The sequence below is a fragment of the Mustela erminea genome, chromosome 4 (assembly GCF_009829155.1).
Source record: "Mustela erminea isolate mMusErm1 chromosome 4, mMusErm1.Pri, whole genome shotgun sequence".
NCBI lineage: Eukaryota > Metazoa > Chordata > Mammalia > Carnivora > Mustelidae > Mustela > Mustela erminea.
In genome coordinates, this window is record NC_045617.1 from 15182526 (window position 1) to 15203929 (window position 21404).

General features: G+C 42.0%; 2 protein-coding genes across 7 annotated transcripts in view; one reads left to right on the plus strand and one right to left on the minus strand.

Annotated features, from left to right (window-relative positions):
* Nucleotides 1-381: 381 nt before the first annotated feature.
* Nucleotides 382-12882, minus strand: ARMT1 (acidic residue methyltransferase 1). Its single transcript, XM_032338726.1, has 5 exons — nucleotides 12731-12882; nucleotides 10556-10661; nucleotides 9910-10154; nucleotides 4250-4415; nucleotides 382-1188 (listed from the first exon to the last, which is right to left on the minus strand). Exons 1-5 carry the CDS (start codon nucleotides 12877-12879, stop codon nucleotides 421-423), a joined length of 1434 nt encoding a protein of 477 aa, XP_032194617.1. The 5' UTR covers nucleotides 12880-12882; the 3' UTR covers nucleotides 382-420.
* A 218-nt stretch (nucleotides 12883-13100) lies between these two features.
* The window catches only part of RMND1 (required for meiotic nuclear division 1 homolog), a 42530-nt gene continuing 34226 nt past the window's right edge, over nucleotides 13101-21404 (plus strand). For 3 of the 6 annotated variants that reach the window (XR_004284762.1, XR_004284761.1, XM_032338729.1), the window contains exons 1-2: nucleotides 13102-13313; nucleotides 17256-17773. Coding sequence is in view for 3 of the 6 variants with exons in the window: in XM_032338729.1 (XP_032194620.1) it covers nucleotides 17270-17773 (504 nt within the window). In the remaining 3 variants the exon portion in view is untranslated. Of the gene's footprint in view, nucleotides 13314-17255; nucleotides 17774-21404 lie in introns of those variants that run through there. The other 3 variants (XM_032338728.1, XM_032338727.1, XM_032338731.1) reach the window with 3 other exon arrangements.

A 21404-nucleotide genomic window follows, 5' to 3' on the forward strand; every position in this document is an offset into this window, starting at 1 on the left:
AGAGAGCCCGATGCGGGACTCGATCTCAGGACCCTGAGATCATGACCTGAGCCGAAGGCAGCGGCTTAACCCACTGAGCCACCCAGGCGCCCCGGCAGAGCTGTCTTATATTTTACTTTCTGACCAATTAAAAATAAGTTCATTAAAATCACTTGAAATTATGCATTTAACTGGAAATAAGTTACTAAAATTCCAACATGAACATAAATACCTGTAAGTAGCTCAATCCCTCTACTGCCCAATGAGTGGGGCTAAAAGCCCAAACAGAAGAGCATCCAGAGTGCATGGAAATGAACACTGAGAAGCCACGCTCCCCAGAGCCGATGCACAGCAGCCTTGGGACTAAATTCACACGCTCCTCTGGGCGACGCTAAGTGTCTGTCGTCTCTCCCTACACAACCTAAGAGTTCTTAAAGCAAGTCAGAGTGGACCATCGAACTGCAATACCCCATACTTGCCGGTGGTCAGCCAGTTGGGCTCAGAGGTCATGTACTGTTCGGCCTGCCCCGGCCGCAGCCCCACCTGGATCTCAGCTTTTAATGTCCGTATGCTGCAGAGAGGGGCAGGGTGGAAGCCATTCAAAGCCTGATGAAAGGGAACAGTAAATTCCCACTTCCTATCGCCTGTCAACTTCCTATAGTTCAAATCACCCTTGAATAAAATTAAATGTGCCTTCTGTAGTTCAGCGTACAGGCCAGGAGCGACCTGAGACATGACGCAGAATTCATGAGGCAGAGTCCAAAATATATGATCCTGGTAAACCCACCTGCCCATGTTAATATAGGTTTCCCAGGCAGCCCCACACTGGGACATGCACTTATCATCAGACTCTTTCATTTGTTCAATTAACCAGTTAAAATCATGGATAGTTGTATCAGACACAAACCACGGAATCATTTTTCCATAAAAATGGATCTCAGTAGCCAGTTGAGAGGACAACAAAAAGTCAGCTAAAACTAAATCTGTAACAAGTTCAAACCCAGAATTATCCAAGACAATATCTACTCTGGTAATAGACGCTTTTTCTCTTGTTTTCTTGCAGTTGGTAAGCAGTGACCAAAGATGTTCCGTGTCATTCACTAAAATCAAAGGTTTTAGTTCCTCCAAAGAATTAATTATATTGGTTTTCTGAGAACTGGTGTCCCCGCCTGATAGAGACAGATCACACTTATTCCCCCACAGTGAAATCTGAAAAAGAAAAAGTACAAAACTTTCACTTTTCTTTTGAATAACCAACAAAAATTCTGTTGTATAAAATGTTGGGGGAAGGGGGGCTGCTAGATCTATTCATAAAATTTATTTCTACAACATGCTTAACATAAAATATCCATCAGATCTACAACTTCTCTAATAACACAAAGATTCTGTTCCCATCATGATGTACAAACAAGGTTAAGACAATGAAACATTTAATTGGTCACCATGTAATAATTTAAAAAAACTAGTTTGAATGATGTTAACGATCTGTATGGCTTTGTACAGCTTAAATCAGAATGATTTTCATCTTGCAGATATTAGAATATGATCACACTGTAAAAAGAGGTTACAAAGTGTATTTAAAAATCCAAAGTCAAGAGAAAAGTAAGTTCCCTGTTCCCTCACATTCCTCCCCAAACTGCTGTTTCTTTTACTAGTTGTATAACCTTGGGACCAGGCAAACTCTCTGGGATTTAGGTCTCTTACTTGAAAAAGAAATTGGGCAAGCTGATGTCTACTGAAGACCCATCCAATTCCAATCATCTATTACTCCATTTTAAATTGAAATAATACTCAAGCTTATTTTATAGAACATGGTACAGAGCCCCTTTAAGCTGTCATTAAATGACATGTTTAGGAGTACATGCTCTAGAATCAAATAGACATGGGTTCAAATCCCAGCATTTCCAGTTAACCGCCATTGGTAAAGTACCTATGCTCCTGAAGACTCAGGTCCCACAGTGGAAAAATGACATAGCAGCACTTACCTGGTAGAGGTACTGTGACATGAGGTGACATGATACTAATTGTATGTTTAACTAACACACCCAATACTCCATAAATACGAGCCAAAACAGACTCTACTCTTGTGTGATTCAAAGACGAAAATGCACATTCTAAGAATATTTTTTAAAAAAAGACGGATGGATGGATGTTTTTAAGTGCGAGGCTTACATAGTAAGTGTCCATATGACGCAGAAACCCAACCTGTGGGCGGCGGCACCCCTCAGCCGACGTCAGGGTCTCTGTCCGCCACCCACGTTTCCTTCACACCACCTTCCAGTTTGCAATTCCACGTTGAGTCCTGCCATTACTTGACTGTCAGAGTCCTTGAGATTACAAGTTCTACCATAGCAAGGACTGTCTGTTTTTCTCCCCTTCACAGGCCCAGCATCCAGTTCAACACAGCAGGCGTTGAAATGTTCGTGGGGACGGTGGGCTTCTAAAAACAGATCGACCTTCCCTGCAAACTAAAATACCATGGTTTCTTGCAGGAGGTGAACTTGCTGGTCACCATGAGTACTAACGGAAGGTGACTCTGGCCTCCTTTACTTGGCCACATTCAATGACAGAAAACAGAGTGCTATTCCTTCTTCTTCATAATTTAATATACCCATGGGACAAAGACATCCATCCTCAAAGACTGTCCCCTGACACAATGGGCCAGCTACGGGTAAGGACGGACATATTACTACTTTTCTTCTTTCTTAATCTAAACTAAGCAGAAAGGACAATTCCAACTGGGGGAAATAACCAGGCTTATTAATAATACCCCGGCAACTTTTCTCCCGAACTCTAAATAAGCCTTTCCCTCTTCATCATCGCGCAGCTTACTCTGCTTGCCCTCAAAGTTTTATCAGGATTCTGCCGTCTCTACTTTCAAGGTATTTCCAGAATACTGGGGACATTTAACACCTCTTCTTGGTCTAGTCATCCCTCCCTGAGTCACGTTAATAACAGACTTCGCCTTGGGGCGCCTGGGTGGCTCAGTGGGTTAAAGCCTCTGCCTTCAGCTCAGGTCATGATCCCGGGGTCCTGGGATCCAGCCCCACGTCCGGCTCTCTGCTCAGTGGGGAGCCTACTTCCCCCTCTCTCTCTGCCTGCCTCTCTGCCTGCTTGTCAACTCTGTCAAATAAATAAAATCTTTAAAAAAAAAATTTAAATAACAGACTTCCCCGTCTAGCCCTGAACCCCTTCAGTGTGTCCTGAGAAGTAATCCTTGTAACAAATCAATCCTTGTTACTCCTTTGATGAAAACCCTCTAACAGCGTTTAAGTAAAGCATGTAAGTAAAAACCGAAATCTTACCTTTGCTTACGAGGCCCTTCCAGGCCCGTCAGCTCGATCGCGTCCTGCAAAATCCCCCCGTGCAACTCCCCTCACCCCCCGCCAGGTTCCCACCTCAGGCCCCTGGCAGGAACGCTCCCCCAGACCTGCATGTGACCCACTCCCCTCACCTGCTTTGCAACGTTCCCGTCACCTTCTCAGGCCCTCCCCTGGCAGCTGCACCCCTGCTTCTCCCCCAACATCCCCATCCTCCCGCCCTGCTTTATCGCTCTGCGTGGCACTTCCTAAGAGCACCTTACTGGAAATGTTTCTGACTTTTTCTGGGGGATGAGGGCTGGGGATACTGCGGTGTAAAACCCCACATTTTCAAACAGTTCCGATTCTAATAACACATCTTACGGATGTGTTCGAATGAGAATGCAAAACTAAACTTAATGCAAGACTGATGAAGAAATGTAATAAAACCGTATTAAACAGGCCACGGACCACCTGAGTGTTTCCACCTGACGGTGACAGCCGGCCGGCTGTCCTAGCCTCTGTGCTCCAGGCTGACGCGACGGCATCTGCTTCCATCCTCACGAGGTATACAGTGCCGTCCTCATCTAACAGATGAGGAAACTGTAGCTCAGAGACATGAGGTCACTTGCCTCAGGTCCAACACAAATAAGTGACAGAACCAGCCTTCAAGTCCAAGCCAACCTAGGCCGACCAAATGACTGTGAAGTGCTCTCTCAAGAATGACCGAGGCTAGGAAGCCAGAGGACTCGTGTGCCACTAAAATCACCTCCAGCTGAAGAGATTTCAAAACTCGTTCTCAGATTTTAAGTGGATTTTCAGCTCCTGAGTAAACTATTGCTAAAATGATAAAGAAGGATTATAAGTTCAATGACAATATATACACGTGCTCTGTTGTTAAACCAAGGCCACTTTATTTTTTAGCTGTTTAAACACACAAATATACTCAGGAGATTAATTATCATGTTTACCTGAAGAAGTCTGAAAAATTCGTCTTTCAGCTGATTTTCATCTAGGTCTTCGATGGCTCTTACCACCTCTTGTAGGTGAGTACACAAAGCAATGATAGATTCCCGTGACTCAAAGAAATTTTGGTCTTTTGATTCTTTAAATACATCAAAGTCATCAATTGGTGGACTATAGGAGGAGAAAAACATATAGGAGAAACATTTATAGAACTCTGTATCTTCTTTTTTTTTTTAAACATTTGGGTAATTGCAGTTTAGTTAAAGAAAAGAGAGTAGAAGCATCTAATCTCAAAAATCACTGGTAACAGATACTGTATGAAACATAAATCAAGTTACGGAAAAATGAATAATTATCAAATTACATAAATCAATTTGATCAAATTACACAAATCTCCAAAGTCATTTTAGTTAACTGTCAGGAGCTCCCTAATCCAATATTTTACTGGAATTTGAAATTATAGTGCTGTATCAATAATTATTTATACAGTTAGGGTTTCCAGAGAAAAAGTAGAAAGAAACAACTCTTCAAGATAATTGCTTTAGTTGAACAAACATTTTCTTGGGTGTTAAGTGTGGCGGGGTTCCATGAAACAAACATACGGAGATCAATATTTGAACACAATATGGCAATTACCAATCGAGTCAAACAAAGTACTATGGGAACCCAACTACTTGAGAGAAATCAGAAAATATTAATGTCAATTTAATTATAACAAATTTTGACCACATATATATAGTTTTTTGGGTTTTGACCAATGGTGATGTATGTGTTGGGGCTTTACGCTATCCTATGAGATCAAATAATATTAATACTGGCCTAAGAACAACATAACTAGCAAGGTATAAATAAGAACATTAAACACTTTATAGAACCAAACACAAAAGACATTCAGATCCCCTGATCTTCTTGAATAGCAACTTTTTCCAAGGGTCATCTGCCTTATAACAAAAACAATGTGACTGATGTGGGACTGACTTAAAAAACAAACACATACCAGAATTTATACATCCTCTGGATTGCTGTCTCCTTCCAGTCTCCCTGGGAAGCTACATCCTTATTCCAAGGATGCTGCTATTCCTCAAAGCACTTCTGAATTTTCTTTAGAACTTGTGGCACATTATTGAATGTCCTATCAGTGAGAGCACATCCTTATCCTTTGGAGTTTGGAGCCAAAGTCACTCAGAGCGATTTCAGCAGAATGATGTGTGTAAACCAAATGAAGTAATAGATTTTTTTTTTAAGATTTTATTTACTTATTTGACAGAGAGAAACACGGTGAGAGAGGGAACACAAGCAGAGGGAGAAGGTTTCCCGCAGAGCAGAGAGCCCGATGTGGGGCTCGATCCCAGGACCCTGAGATCATGACCTGAGCTGAAGGCAGAGGCCCTAACCCACTGAGCCACCCAGGTGCCCTAGATTATTTTTAATCAAAAATGAGTAACAACTAAAAAATAGTGAGGCTAATTTTTTTTAGGCTGCACACTGGCTCTGAAAGAGGTTCCAAAGAATTAAAAGATGTTTTTGACAATGAAGGCATTGCTGAAACAAATCAGTCTCTCAAGGTGACTTAAAACGATAAAAATTATTTGGAAGCACTGGTTCAAGTGTAGGGTCAGCAAACCACCTCGCAGACTCAGCGTGGCCCACCACCTGTTCTATATGACCTGTAAGCTAAGAACAATTTTTCTATAGCTGAGTGGTTGAAAAAAGAGTATTTTATGAAATATGAAATTTAAATTTCCGTGTCCACAAATAACATGTTATTGGAGCACAGCCACACTTTAACGTACTGCCTGTGGCTGGTTTGCATGGCAAGGACAGAGCTGAGCAGCCGCAAAAAGACCATGTGGCCCCCACAGTCTAAAATGTTTACTATCCTGCCCTTTACAGGAAAAGTTTGCCAATCCTTGTCCTAATGTCTTATTAATAAAATCATTAAAGCCACACCTCTTATTAAGAATGAGCCTTGGGGCACCTGGGTGGCTCAGTCATTAAGCATCTGCCCTTGGCTCAGGTCCTGATCCCAGGGTACTGGGATCGAGCCCCGCCCACCTGACTCCTGCTCAGTGGGAAGCCTGCTTCTCCCTCTCCTTATCCCCTTGCTTGTGTTCCCTCTCTCGCTACATTTTTCTCTGTCAAATAAATACAATCTTAAAAAAAAAAGAAAGAAAGAGCGAGTCTTATTCCTTGTATTTAAGAGTAAACTCATATATATGATTTCTGACTTTTAAAATGTTTGCTATTTTAGAATCTACTAAAGCTGTACATGTGCGTAATCTCTGACCCAGTTATTCACTCCTAGATGCGCACCCGAAAGAAATACAGGAGTCTGCTCACGAAAAACATGTGTTCGAAGGTTTGTAGCAGCATTCTTCATAAACCCCAAACTGGGAACTACTCAAATATCCATCAATAGAATAAACAGAATAAGCAGACTGTGATATATTCATATAACACAATATTCATATAACACAATACAATACAGCAATGGAAAGGATTTGTTTATATGGAGCAATATGGATGAATCTCGCCAACATAACACTGAATGAAAAAAACAGACATAAAATTATATCCAATATAATTTCATTTAAATGCAGTTTAAAAACAGGCAAAACTAACGCAGGTCAGGATAGTGTTATCCTTGAGGGGCAGGAATGGCAGGACCAAATGGGCCATATGCGAGGATTCTGCCTCTTGGTCTGGGTGCTTGGGACATAAGCGCGTTCTGGTAAAGACTGCCGAACACTTAAGATATGTTCTGGATGCATACTATACTTTAATAAAAGTCGTAAAATGTCTGTTTTCTCCATACTTTCATTTTTCAATATCTGAGGCATATTTACTTACTATATTTAAATTTTGTATATGGCTGACATTTTGAGTCTTAATTTAGATTACTCAACCATTTAACACTGATAAAAACTAAAATATACACCTTGACAAAGAAAATTTTAAGTATATTTCTGCATAAGGGACAAAATCAACATAAACTTGTCTTAAAGATAATAGTGCTTTGTGATTCTAGAAAAGTCAAGACCCTTCTTAGTCACTGGAGCTACCACTGGCCCAGCACAGGAAATCTACCTATGAAATGGACATTTAGGGGTGCCTGGGTGGCTCAGTGGGCTAAAGCCTCTGCTTTCAGCTCAGGTCATGGTCTCAGGGTCCTGGGATCGAGTCCCACATTGGGTTCTCTGCTCAGCAGGGAGCCTGCTTTCCCCTCTCTCTGCCTGCCTCTCTGCCTACTTATGATCTCTGACAAATAAATAAAAAAAAATCTTTAAAAAAAAAAAAAAAGGAAGGAAATGGACATGTAAAAACCTTCAGTACTAGTTCTACTATAAGATATTTCTTCCTTACACTGACCTAAAACCCGAGTTCTGATAAAAATTCCCTGCAGCGCCTGGATGGCTCAGTGGGTTAAGCCTCTGCCTTGGGCTCAGGTCATGACCTCGGGGTCCTGGGATCGAGCCCAACATTGAGCTCTCTGCTCCACAGGGAGCCTGCTTCCCCTCTCTCTCTGCCTGCTTGTGCACTCTCTCTCTCTCTCAAATAAATAAAAAAATCTTAAAAAAAAAAAAAAATTCCCTGACTTTGAGTGTCTGCCACAGGGATCACCTGAGGAGAGTTCCACATTCATGACTAACATCCTTGTTCCTGCAACTTAAAGCTAAATGGTCCCTTGACCCCTTTTAACAAGCTGTCCCCAAACCTGTGCCTATCAATCCAGGCAGGATGTGCAGAATCTCTCTGAGGCATGGAAAGAAAAACTGCTGCCCAGGCCCCACCACAGGGATTTCAAACCCTTCATGTTAAAAAAAAAAATGTCCTCCCCAACTGGGTTATAAATGTGTAACCAGGTTTATAAACTTCCACCCTAGTATTTTTTAATTCTGAAACCAAGCTACCTCTAAAATCAAACTCAGAAACATATTCCTTTTACCTTTCTAACTCTCAAACCCCTCCAACCCCGTGCAGGGAGCCACCCCATGTTTCAACACTTCAGCAGCTTTGGTTCATACCATGGGTGTTTTCCAGAATTATGAAAACATCAGCCAGAATTTCACTCACCTTAGTCCTTGACAGACATCCAAATCTACTACTTGGAAAAAGATGGTTTAATGAGGGCTCTAAGCTGATTTACATAGACCAGGGTCAAGTACTGGCTACACCACTGACTAGCCATGTAACCCTGGGCAACTGATTAGCAGCATCAGACCTCGATTTCCTCGGCGGAAACCATAGAATGCTACACTTCACTGGGCTGCAGTCACTGGAACCCAGCTGGTGTTCAACACACGACAGCTCCGGTAGTGACTATCGTCTCGCTCAGATGCCTCCCATGTGCCAGATACTTGAGAGCGTATTTTGCTTTCAGGGCAAAAGTCTTAAAATATGTTTGTTTATTCAACAGTGGGTGCAGGGTGAGACACAATCAATTATTTAATTAAATACACTTATTCAGCAAAAATAAGTTGGGACTTTAAAAAATAAATTCTAGGGGTGCCTGGGTGGTGCAGTTAGTTGAGCATCTGACTCTTCGTTTTGGCTCAGGTCATGATCCCAGGACCCTGGAATCAAGCCCTGCGTCAGGCCCCTGCTGAGCACGGAGTCGGCTTGAGATTCTCTCCCTCTAACTCTGCCCCTCACATTTGCACTGTTTCTCTCTAAAGCTAAATTAAAATCTTAAAAAATAATTTTAATTTAAAAAATAATTTCTAAAGATTAAAACAGAAAAAGCTAACGAATACACTCAAGTTGTTTCCCCAAATAATTTTTTTATTTTACTATTAGTGCTGGTTTGATCAATTGCTTTTAATTATTCTTTCCTACTTTTAGGGACAGCTTCCAAAGAACTCCTCTTATCTAGCAACCTGTAGTTTTGTAACCAGTGACCTAAAAGGATGATCCACATTACATTTTCTTCTACTCTCTAAATCAATTCCGTATCAGAATTTTCCTAGGAAAAATTAAATTAGTATAAACAAGCCTATAAAAAGTGATTTTGATATGTGTTTAATTTTTAAAGTCTGTCTCCATTCTAACCATCAAAAAAGGGCTAAAAATTAATGAAGATAGTGCAAAAAACAGTCATGATTCACTGTTCTGTTAACTCCTTACCCCAAACTAACATATTATCTTTTTTATAAACAAAATATGCTCCCTTTGTCCTATCTTGTTTCACCAAAATAATTTTTTCAAATTAACACTTTTTGCTCAATACAATTTTTTACTCTAAAAGTAAGTCTTCTTTTACTCTAAGACTCTTTAAGTCTTTTACTCTAAAAGTTAAGTCTTTGATTCTTAAAATTAAAGTGTTTAATCTTAAGTTCCCACTTCAGATATTGTATTTTTTATAATATTTTTAATAATCTCAATACCAGATGTGGGGGGTAGAACTTACAACCCTGAGATCAAGAGTGGCCTGCTGTACTGACTGAGCTGACCAGGGACCCTCCGATACTTCACCCTACGTCAATTCTGGCAATTTGGGTTATAACTGTCAAGAATCTAGCAACATTTGCAGAAACATCTGATATTGCCGTTAATATCTGCTGAACTGAATTCCGGCTTCCACTGGTTTTTATTTTTAAACATATCATTTTATAATTTCAAAAAAACATCAAGTCATCTAAATATTTATTATTTGTTATATACTTACCTCTGGATAATTGCTTCATGAATTCTACGATACATGTAGCATTCTACAAACAACCAAGGTGAGTAAAACCACCTGGGTTTTCCATCATTTTCATTTAAAAGACTCTGTTGATATTCTAGGTACTGATTCCATATGTCAGTATCAACAAACTTCTCAACAAAAGGGATTATTGGTTTATCTGTTTGCAATTCATTTCGTAATTTAGAAAGAAGAGAAATTGCTTTCTTTTCAGCTTCTGTGCCTTTCTGCAGAAACATGAAAAAATTTTTAAATGCTTAAAAATATGTGAATAATCTAAATATAGAATTTACATAGGTAAACAGTTAATTTATATAGAAATAAGTTCTCTAGGATAACACATTTTTAAGGTCTTAAACTAAAGAAAGAAAAAAATACTAGATTTCAAAGCTACATTTTAAGTCTTTTACAAACAATTATAAACACTGAAATTCAGAATTCTTAAGTTGAAAATCAAAGAACACACACATGATCCTGCCCTACTTATTCTGCCTTTTTTGTTTGTTTAAGGTCCTTCTAAGGAATCAGACTCTTCTCTAGGAGAGGAATGATCCTTACCAAAGATGGAAAACTACTATTGTGTTTCTATTAGAGTTAACAAAAAATTAAAGTGAAAACACAGTATTACCTCTCCATGTTTTTCAAAAAATTCATTTTTATGTCGATGCAATGTATCAATAGCCTTGGTTAGGATCTGTGGTATTCTGTCTTTAATTGTAAGATACGCAAACGATCTAGAAAAGAGAGTCACATACACAGTATATTACTTAGTGTTAATACCAGCAGACTGGCCATCTTCCAGTTTCATTTGAATTAAAATTCCTTTTCTTACAAGCATTATAAAGTAAGCCACCATTGTCTGACTATTATATTAAGACAGGAAAATCCGAAAACTTCTCTAGTGTTAAATGTCATGAAAGCTAAACATTCTTGGTGCTTCTAGTCCCAGATTCTCCCCTTCAGACTGTTCCACGATTCTTATCTTTCCCATTCTCTTCCTTTTATTTTCTTGAATCAGAAACTGACTTAACAATGTGATAGGACAGAAAAAGGATTTATCCTTAAAAAAAAATAGGATAAAATAATTTATACTAAACTTCAAACAGGCTCTTGTTCCAGGTTTATTACTTACTAAGTGACTTCACATACTTAGATGAATGAGGCAACAGATGTAACAATGTGTGAAAGCCTCTAATGTGCTACAACATGAGGAATAAAAGATATTTATAAACCAGTTTTTCTCTTAGTCTATATTCTTAGCCAATTTTACTTCTCTTTAAAGTTTTTCTCTCCTGCCTTCCCTACCTGCAAAATGACTCCATCCATCCTACTCTGCCCCCCCCAAAATTAAGACATGTTACTATCGCACTCTCCCAACCAAAAAATCAGAAGAGTTTCCAGAAGTGTCAAAGAATGAAAAAATCTGGAGGAAAAACTTCAGCATACTTGCATTAAAAAACAAAACAAAACAAAACAAAACAAAACAACAACAACAAAAAAAACTACAAGTACTCTGGATGTTAGGCATACAAAAATCAAGATTTATAGATTATCATTTTATAGATAATTAATTTTTAAGCAAATGCATATTATTCAGCTAGAAAAAAGACTTCAGGAAATGATGAAATTCTGTGCATTTTTAGGCACAAAACTTAATCAGTTCATTTGTATCTTCAGATCACCAGACACAAAATATAGTAAGTAGTTGGGTTCTGGGGGAGTCAGAAGTTATACGCAGATTTTCAAAAAAAAAAGAGGAAAGGAAGGGTGTCGGGGCCCCTAACCTCCACCCACCCCCACCTTGTTTAAGGGTCAACAGTACTAAATCTCCTCAAGGTTTCCTCAAAGAACTGCATCTGGGAGGGTAAAGTCCGAGGCCAGGACAAAGGCAAAGCCAGAGGAACCTAGAGCTCAAAATTTAAGGTTCCACACACTCCCTTATATTTTGCACGACTGAATGAGTGCCTCTCCAGCCTCAACCTGCTCCCGTTAAGGTCAATTTCCTCTGGTTACCCCCCTCCTCCCTTTTTGGGGGGCACTTATTTTGCAAGACGCATCTCCAAATACAAATTTCGCCATCCAATGTCTACAAATACTTCTTTTTTATGGTCGCCCACAACTTTTATCTAGAAATCCGTGATAAGACACGTAAAAAGCGAGAACCTCCAGGCGCTGATCGCGAGATCACGAATTAATTTCAACGGCAATAGGAAGAAACATTTCTCAGTAAATCCGAGATTCCTAACTTCTGTAGAAAAAGGAGGCCTCCGAAAGTGGGTTTATTAAAGGAAATAAAGAAAAGATGCTGTAACACCCTGAAACGGGGGAGAGAAGAGGCACCAACTCTCACGACGGTCACGAGTAAAACAAAACAAAACAGCAGCATCCGATCACTTGAAAGACAAGTTAACTGTTCGCCATAAATTATAACATAAGCCTACTAAAAGGCCTGAACAAGGACAGGAGACAGAAGCGGGGTGACCCGAGGATTTCGGCGGGGTGCGTCGTCCGCTCCCAGCAGTCAGGGAGAAGGCTGGAAGCCGATCCGAGCCCGGAGCCTGGAGGCCGGCGGGCAGCCTCAGCCAGAGGGGTCGGCCCCCTGCCCGGGCCGCCTCGCTCCCCGCCGGGAGGAGGAAGCCGAGCCAAGACGTCAGGGAGCGGGGCCCAAAGACCGGACCGGGCGCCCCCGGGCCGCCGCAACTCCCCTGATGGCTACCCAGACGTTCCCGACGAGGCCCAGCTTTCCGCAGAAGCGGGGAGAGGAGGAGCAGCGGAGGGACTGGGCGAGGAAAGAGACACGAACCCTTCGTCCCGTCCCGAGAGAGACGCCGGAGTCCCGGCCATCACCGCCACCGCGCCGCTGCCGGCGCCGACTCCGACGCTCACGTCGCACCCGCGGCGGCGAGAGAGGCGGTTCCGGCGCCAAGGAGGGGCTGAGAAAGGGCGGGGCATGGGTTAAAAAAATGCGTTTGAATGAAGAAACTTTATTTGGTGCCCGTGCAAGAGACAAACAACGTCTGGCAGGGCTGGAGAGCGACATCTTCCGGGGACGAGGGCGGGGATAGCTGAGGGCGACGACAGCAGCGGAATCAGGAAGCCGGCGGAGGCGGAAGCAAGCAGGGACCGGGAGGTACCAGGCACTAGGGAGCGGAAATGGTCGCGGCGACGCGGGTCACGTGGTCCGTCAGTCACGTGCACCCGGCGGCTCAAGCTCTGCCGGGCCTGGGGTGCTGCGCGCCTGCGCAGTGCGGGCGCTGGGAGGGTCGCCGGAGCTGCAGTGCGGTCTGTGGGAAGCGGGAGGTTCGGGGACGGCTGTTGTATCTGACCTGCAGCCGGGTCGCGGAAGCTTGTGCGCCTGGCACGTCCCTCTTCTTTTCCGTCGAGAGGTTAGTGCATGGCCTTTCCCTAGCCAGCTTGTACGGGCCCTCACAGCGGTCCTCACCTTTGATCCCGGTCACGCTGAACCGCTCGGGTCACAGGTTTCACCGGAACCGCTGCGGTGTTCTTTGGTCGACTTAGCTGGGAGTGGAAAAGCATGCAATCCATAAACCCCTACTGAACCTTTTTCTGAGCCAGTGCATAACGCTTACCGCAAAGATTTAAAAAAAAAAAAATGAGTTTACGGAATTGGAAGGCATGCTCCCAAAGATTAGCGCCCCTTATCCGTTGAATCGTAACCTGGCTGATACTGTTTTCTTATTTAATATTACTGTTAGGAAGTAGGAAATGTGCCCAGTAACTGAGTAGCTGCCTTGTATCTCATTCAGAAAATAGGATTGAATACCTGCTGTATACTGCGCACTTCTGTGATCACAGAAGCCACAACATGGAAGGAAGACCAGTCTTGTCCTCAAGAAAGTTACATTCTACGGAGGGGAGAGCGAAATCTGTTCTTTTCTCTTATGTTTTCTCCTTTAGCTTTGTCACTGTTTTTTTAAAGTATTTATTTATTTATAATCTTTACACCGAACCTGGGGCTCAAACTCACAGCCTGGAGATCAAGATCCCCAGGCTCCACTGACTGAGCCATCCAGGCGCCCCTAGCCTTGTCACTGCTTAACATATATCTTACTCACCCAGTTTATGCTCTGTCATCTCCAATGTGATGTAAGTTTTAAAAGTCAAGGATTTTTGTCTGTTTTATTTTCGTGTGTATTAGTTGGGAAAAAGTCTGGCACATGGCAGGAACTCAGTTCATCTTTGTTGTATGAGTTGATAAATTAGAAATACAAGGCATTCAAGTGATGTTCAGTGCAGTAGAAAAATAAACAGGAGAGGAAGATAGTTGTGCATTTAAAATGAAGTTGTTTGGGAAGACTTCACTGGGTGGGATCTGTTGGAGCAAAGATCTGAAGGTGGTGAGAAAATGAGCCTTACAGATTCTCAGAAGAGCGTAAGGAACAACCAGTACAAGAAGTACTAAGATCCAGAGTGACTGGAACAACACGAGCAAGGCATAGAGTGGTGGCAGGTGTTAAGGTGTTAAGGTGGAGATAAAGGGTCCGGGAATGTAGGACCATGCATCCATTTTAAGGTTTTTGGCTTTTATTTCAAGTAAGAGGAGAGGGCAGCATGAAATTTGGTGCAACAAGAAAGATGTGATCTGGCATAGGTCTTCGAAGGATTATTTTTGTTGCTGTGTTGTGAAGAATCTGCAGGAGACAAAGAATAGAGGCAGGGAGACCTGTTAAGTGGCTGTTACAATAATCATGGGAAATACAGCAGCTTAGACCAGGGTGGTAGCAGTGTTGGTTGAGACCTGGTGCAAATAAAGCCAGTGGGATTTGCTGACATGTTGGGTATGAGGAATGAAAAGGCAAGGTGGATTGTAGGGTTTTGCCTTTAGCAAAGATAAGAATATAATTGCTATTTTGTGAGTGGGGAAGACTGTGGGAAGAACAGATCTTGTGGGAAGATTTCAGAAGCTCAGTTTTAAGCATGTTGTGTTTTTCATGCTTATCAGAGTGGTTTAAGAATAAATATTTGCTATTCATCATATTGACTTAGGAATAAATATTTGCTATTCATCAATGTGTAGGTTGCATATAAGCAGCTGAGAATAGAGAAGAAAAGTGGCCCAAGTACTGAGCCGTGGTGCTTGTGATTGTTGAGGGGATAGGAAAACACAAAAGAGATGGAAGGTACAACCAATGAGGTAGGAGGAAAATGGCCAGTGCCCTATCCCGGAAGCCAAGGGAAGAAGGAAGGTGCAGTGCCGATAGATAAGTCCGTTAAAACGAAGACGGAAGTGACCACTGGGCTTAGAAATATGGAACTCATTGGTGGCCTTGCCAAGGGAGTTTTGGCGAAGAGGTAGGGATGATAGCCTGATTGAAGTGGATTCAAGAAAATCAGGGGAGTTAGAGATAGTTAATAAAACTTCTAAAGGAAAGGAACTGAGAGCAAAGATAGAGTGTATGGAGGGAAAGATGGGATCAGGGAGAGTTGTTTTTATAAGATAGAAATTAAAGCAGAATCATATGCTAATAAGAATATTCTGGAAAGAGGCACCTGAGTGGCTCGGTTAGTTAAGCGTCTGACTCTTGGTTTCAGCTCAGGGTCCTGAGATCAAGCCCTGCATCAGGCTCTGTGCTCAGCCTGGAGTCTGCTTGTCTCTCTCCCTCTGCTCTTCCTTCTGCTCTCTTTCTCTCTGGGATAGATAAAGTCTTAAAACATATGTATTTTAAGACTTTATGTATATATATTTTATATACATATGTATATATATTAAGACTTTATATATAAAGACTATATATACACATATACACTATATATATATAAAAGACTTTGTATATAAAGTCTTAATATATATACATATTTACATATATATACATACATATATTAAGACTTCTTTCCAGCATATATATATGCTGGAAAGAAGGAAAAACAAATAGCACAAAAGAGGAAAGGAGGGTTTAACCATTCCTGCTAGAGGCAGGAAGGGCTGAGACTTGGTGTGCACATGGAGGACCTGGTTCCTGGTGGGACCACGGGCAGCTCGTCTGTGGCAGCGGAAGGGAAGACCAAATACATAGGCACAGAAGCAGTCATTGGGCAGGTGGATCATGGTGAGAGCTTGTGGAAATTCTCTTCTGTTCTGTCCATGAAAGAGGAAGCAAGGTCATTCAAGAATGAGAAGGGAAGGGGAGGCAGTGGAGGTATGAGGAGAGAGCACAGAGTAGACTGTGGTGGGGAAATGGGTTATGGGTGTTGAGCACTGTGAAAGGCGTTCCTGAAGGAGGCGGCCATGATCTTAAAGTGAGACCGGTTGGCTTGGTTGGTTAGTTGGTTGGTTGTCTGTGGCCACGTTCAGAGGCAGGCACATGTTAGGTGAATTATATAAATTAAATATATGGTGGATGCGATGTCACATAGGCATGTGGGAGAGAAAGGGATGCGAGCGATTCGAGGTATGTGGGGGAAAGAGGCGGGAGACCCCAGAATGTATACTGAGTGTGGCGGAAGTGAGGAGTGGGAACGAGGGGCACTAACAGGCTGTCCAGATCATTGAGTTGTTTGGTCCTGTTGGGGTTGAAGCCTTGTGGGAAATGTGGAAGAGGAGTGCGCTTTTAAAGACCAGACGTGGAGTTCGGAGTGAGCATATGAGGTTGTAGTTGGTGATAACACACAATGCTTATGGAGAGCTTTTAGAGTAATTAACAATCTAATCGACTTTTAACCGTTAAGTGTAGTTTGTGCAGTTAAAATTTCACTTTCCTGAGATGTGGCCCAATTTTTAACAAAACCTAAATTGTGTGTGTGTGTGTGTGTGTGTGTGTGTGTGTGTGTGTGTGTCAGACACCTTAAATGCTACATCTCTCTTCCTCTATAAAGACAGAAAACACACTTGTTCGTCCTGTTCCTTTTGCGTTGTTTGTCTTCGCGCTTTGCGTGGCCTGTATGAAGGCAGTCTTTAGTTTCCAAGGTAAGAATTTCATAGAAGAGAATAGGGGAGAACCAGTGTATACAAATTTCTAAAATTTTTTATAATTAGTTTCTTCAAAACCCACTGGCTCAGCTGGCAAGGAGTAGTACTAATTAAAGGTGAACTGTAATAGCTCCTTGGACTAGAACTAAACATGGAATTCCAGCTTTTGAGATATTTTAGAGGCAGTAGCTTCTAAACATGACTGTGACAAGCCTAGGCTGTCATTACACTTGTATTTACTTTTTTAACCTCATTCTTTTACTAGACTTAGGTTAAGGTGCATTTGTTTTACAAATGTTTTTACAGAAATATTTTTAGTATCTAGGAAAATATTGTATATATTTGAAAACATGTAGAAAAAAAAAACAACACTTTGAACTTAGAATTCTTTTTCTTTTAGCCTGGGATGTGGTAATGTCAACCAGACTGTTCAGAGCCCTGGCCGGATCTCACTGTATTTTATCAAAAATACGTCAGTGCCAAAGACTTGTCCATCGAACATTAAGGCCACGGAAAGAATTTGAGACTACAACATGCAGCACCGTGATGAGAAGTCAGAACTTGGAGTTGTTCTTTGCTGAGACAGCAGCTGGTGGTTTGAGTAAGTCCCCGGTCCTGGAAATGAGTCCGAAAATCTCAAATACAAGCATACTCTCTCCATTAAATGCTGCGCATTGCCAGGATGAAAAAATGCACCTTCCAACCAGGAGATCTTTTGGTACTCACAGGAAAGTGACTCACAGACCAAATCTCTTAGGTTCTAAGTGGTTTATAAAAATATTAGAGCGACATTACTCATCTCCATCAACGGAAACACTAGTTCCTAAACAAGACCTTCCGCAAATCAAGAGACCACTAAAAGCATCAAGGACCAGGCAGCCATCCAGGACCAACCTTCCAGTTCTGTCTGTGAATGAGGTAAAAACGTGTGGTGGTGGCGTTCTGTTTTGTAATCATCGCTTGCACTGTCACTGGTGTCCATGGAACATAGCCTTACTGTGAACCTAAGAGAGCTGGCCGCAAGACCTTTGAAGCCTAATAGTAAAATCTGTGATATCCAAAAGCAACCACCATCTTTTCTTTTTTTTTTTTTTTTAAGATTTATTTGAGAGAGAGCACACACTCATGTGAGTAGGGGAAGGGACAGAGGGAGGGCGGGTGGGAAGAGAGAGAATCCCCAGCAGACTCCCTTCTGAGCGCAGCGCCCAAAGTGGGGCCCGATCTCACTACCCTGAGATCGTGACCTGAGCTGAAATCAAGATTCAGACACTTAACTGAACTACACTGGTGCCCTAAGGAGTCAACATCTAAGTTTTAAGAATTAATAGTATGTATAAAAACAAAGTTTAAGCAATTAAATATAAAAATACAGTTTATGAAAAGATTAGTTATTGACTTAAGGAAACTTTGAGGAAGAATAGTGTTAAGTCCAGTGTTGGAATGGTACTGTAAAAAAAAGCCCATTTTGGGGCGCCTAGGTGGCTCAGTGGGTTAAAGCCTCTGCCTTCGGCTCAGGTCATGATCCCAGGGTCCTGGGATCGAGCCCCACATCAGGCTCTCTGCTTGGCAGGGACCCTGCTTCCCTTCCTCTGTCTCTGCCTGCCTCTCTGCCGACTTGTGATCTCTGTCTGTCAAATAAATTTTTAAAAAAGAAAAATTCGGACTGTAGAAATTTGTCATCAGATTTAAAAAATCTTTTTTTAGTAGCTGTGCAGACAGGTAAGCACTCATTAGCCTGTGGTAACTGTGTGAGATCGAGTAGTAAAATGACATGGCAAGGTACAGTCAGAAAAAAGTGAGAGGTTTTGCTTCTTTAGCCTTTGAGGGTCAAAGGGTTTTTTTTATTCACTGTTAAGAGGTTTATGGGAATTTCTCAGCTACAATTGCATTTCCATTCTAAATGATCAATAATGTTTAAGGTTCAGATCAAGCCCTTTGCCTGCTTTTGTATCTTGCTAATACCTAGAACTGTGCCAAATACTTAATAAATGTTTATTAAGTTGGAAAAGAGAGAAGGGAGGCAAAGGGGTCTTTGGTGTCCGTGGTCATCCACATTAAAAGTGGGAATGTAAATATTTAGAACTTGATCAGGCCTTCTGAATCTATCAGAAAACAGGTTAGAAGGTCTGTCTTAAAATCTAGATTCTGAGAAGTAGACCTTGAGCATGTCTAATTAGTGTTGATTTGTTTTGTTTTTTTCTGACTGCATAGTTGACTTCCTTCAGTGAAGGAAGGTGTGATTAGGTACTGTACCCCGAAAGCAGAAGACTGGCTTTTATCTGCCCCAGCTGGAGGGGCACCCCGTTGCCACGTGGGCATCGTGGGGCTGGCGAATGCTTTGTGGCGGTAGAGCCTTTTCTCCTGCTCTGGACTGAGACAGGAAGGACTCCCCCTTGTTCCAGAGAGCATGTGTGCTTTGTGTGGACCCCCACACGGGCTCCTGAGCTCGCTCGCTCTCCTGGAATCAAATCTTTATCTGGTGTCATTGGCGGAGGTTAACCTACTAAGATGTTCAGCCCATGTGCCATTGGCTCCTGGTTTACCAGGACAACAGTGCCTCGTGGTCATGGGTCCTGTGTCTCAGGACGGTGGAGGATGACAGCCACGGCCCCAAGCAGCGCGCAGATGGGCACGATAGGGAAGCGGCCGGGGGCTGCTGGTGGTGTTCAGAGGAGCACCATTGTGTGCTGCAAAGTTCACTAGTGCGTTGTTCATAGTTGTCTGTCTGTTCTTGGGGGATTTTTCAGTGAAATAGAATAGAAAGCATCAGAATGTATTACTCATGGTAGAGCTAATACTATTTTGTGAATTTTTTGTGTCAGCTACTGATCTATATGCCTATGTGTACTGTGTATTCAAAAGGCTTTCTTGCCACAGAGGGTAGTCAAAAAACTGGAGAGCCAAAGTGTTGTACTAGTAATGGAAAATGTATTTGTGTTTTATAACTTTCATCCGCAGTCTATATATAACAGGAAAAACATGCATTTTTCTTTCTGTGATACAGAAACAACATTGCAGTAATGCATTAATTTTCTTCAGTACTAGAATGTGAATAAAAACAAACTTTCTTTTTCAAGAAAAGTGTTCCATCTAGAGTGTGTGATGCGCTAAAACAAGAATCATATATAGATTTCTAGCCCCATCTGCTGGAACATGTTTTCTGTGGCCAGAAAAATGAATTACATGTTGTGGCTTTCTTGGCTTTGGGTTTTAGGGTTTTGTTTTTGTTTTTTTAACACTTTAAAATAGAAAGGCCCAAGCTTAGGTGTTAAATTCAGTAACTATTTTAGGTTAATTTGGCACGTTTATTTAAGAACAAGTTGTTGATCCCATCGTAAACCCAGAAATTTGTTCTCTCTCCATATAGATATGTGATTCCTTATAAAAACCCAGAAAAAAAACTTGTATGAAAACAAAAGCTTTTCACAGTGTAACAATATCATTAACGGCGGGGGGGGGGGGGGGGGGATGTGAATGCAGCATACTCCGTGGGTCTCTCTTTCCCTTTACCAAATGGATTTGAGTACAGTCTTGAAACTTGAGGGATATAAAACTAAAAAAAAAAAAAAAAAACTAACAAATCAAACTGAAGAACTTTGTGAATCATTTATTAATAGAAGAAGCGGTAAGTTAAAGAGAGACCGTGATCCGAGATGCTTGAGGAGGATACAGAGAGGAGTAGTGTGGCACCGCCAGGTCAGCTGTGTGATGCTGGCCAGAACCGGGAGCCAAACCAAACAGGAGACCAGCGAGAGAAGGAAAGGTGACAATCTCTAGAAAGTCTGTAAAAATCCTTGGCTAAGTAAACACAGATTGTGTTTCGAGATTCATTTTTAATCTCTTTGGAACTCCGTGTGTTTTCTCATGGAAGCGGTGACTGAATGCCTTGCCTTGTCCCGTCCTTAAGGGTGCACAGTAGTGCATGGATGAGTCTGGTCAGTAACACATGATGGTGGGGCAGACAGGAGACAGCCAGGAGGAGTAGGGGGGCTTGGATGTGCTGGGGAACGGCGACCCCTGCCTCAACCTCATTTGATCATTGCCAGACCTTCTGCTTGATCAGAAGTTGGTGGAAATCTGGGCTTTGTGTGAAATCTCAATTGTTGTTATGGTGAATTCAAATCTTAAAAATACTAGATGAGGGGTGTCTGGGGGGCTCAGTGGGTTAAGCATCTGCCTTCAGCTCAGGTCATGATCCCAGGGTTCTGGGATCAATTTCCACATCTGGCTCCTTGCTCAGCGGGGAGCCTGCTTCTCCCTCTGCCTGCCGCTTCCCTACTTGTGTTCTCTCTCTCTCTCTCTCTGACAAATAAATAAATAAAATCTTTTTTAAGAAAACAACGCTAGATGGGTCACCTTTGAGTTGGACCGTTCTCTGAGCTGCCAGGTTACAATTCTGATTCTAGAGACAGTTGTCCTCTGCCGCTTTCGGTGCAGTTATGGGAAGATCATTCACGGGAATAGTTCTAGGGCTGGGGCCCTCTTATCTCCTCATCTCTCTCTCTCTCTCTTTTTTAAAATTTTTTTCAAAGGGTCCTTTTTTTAAAAA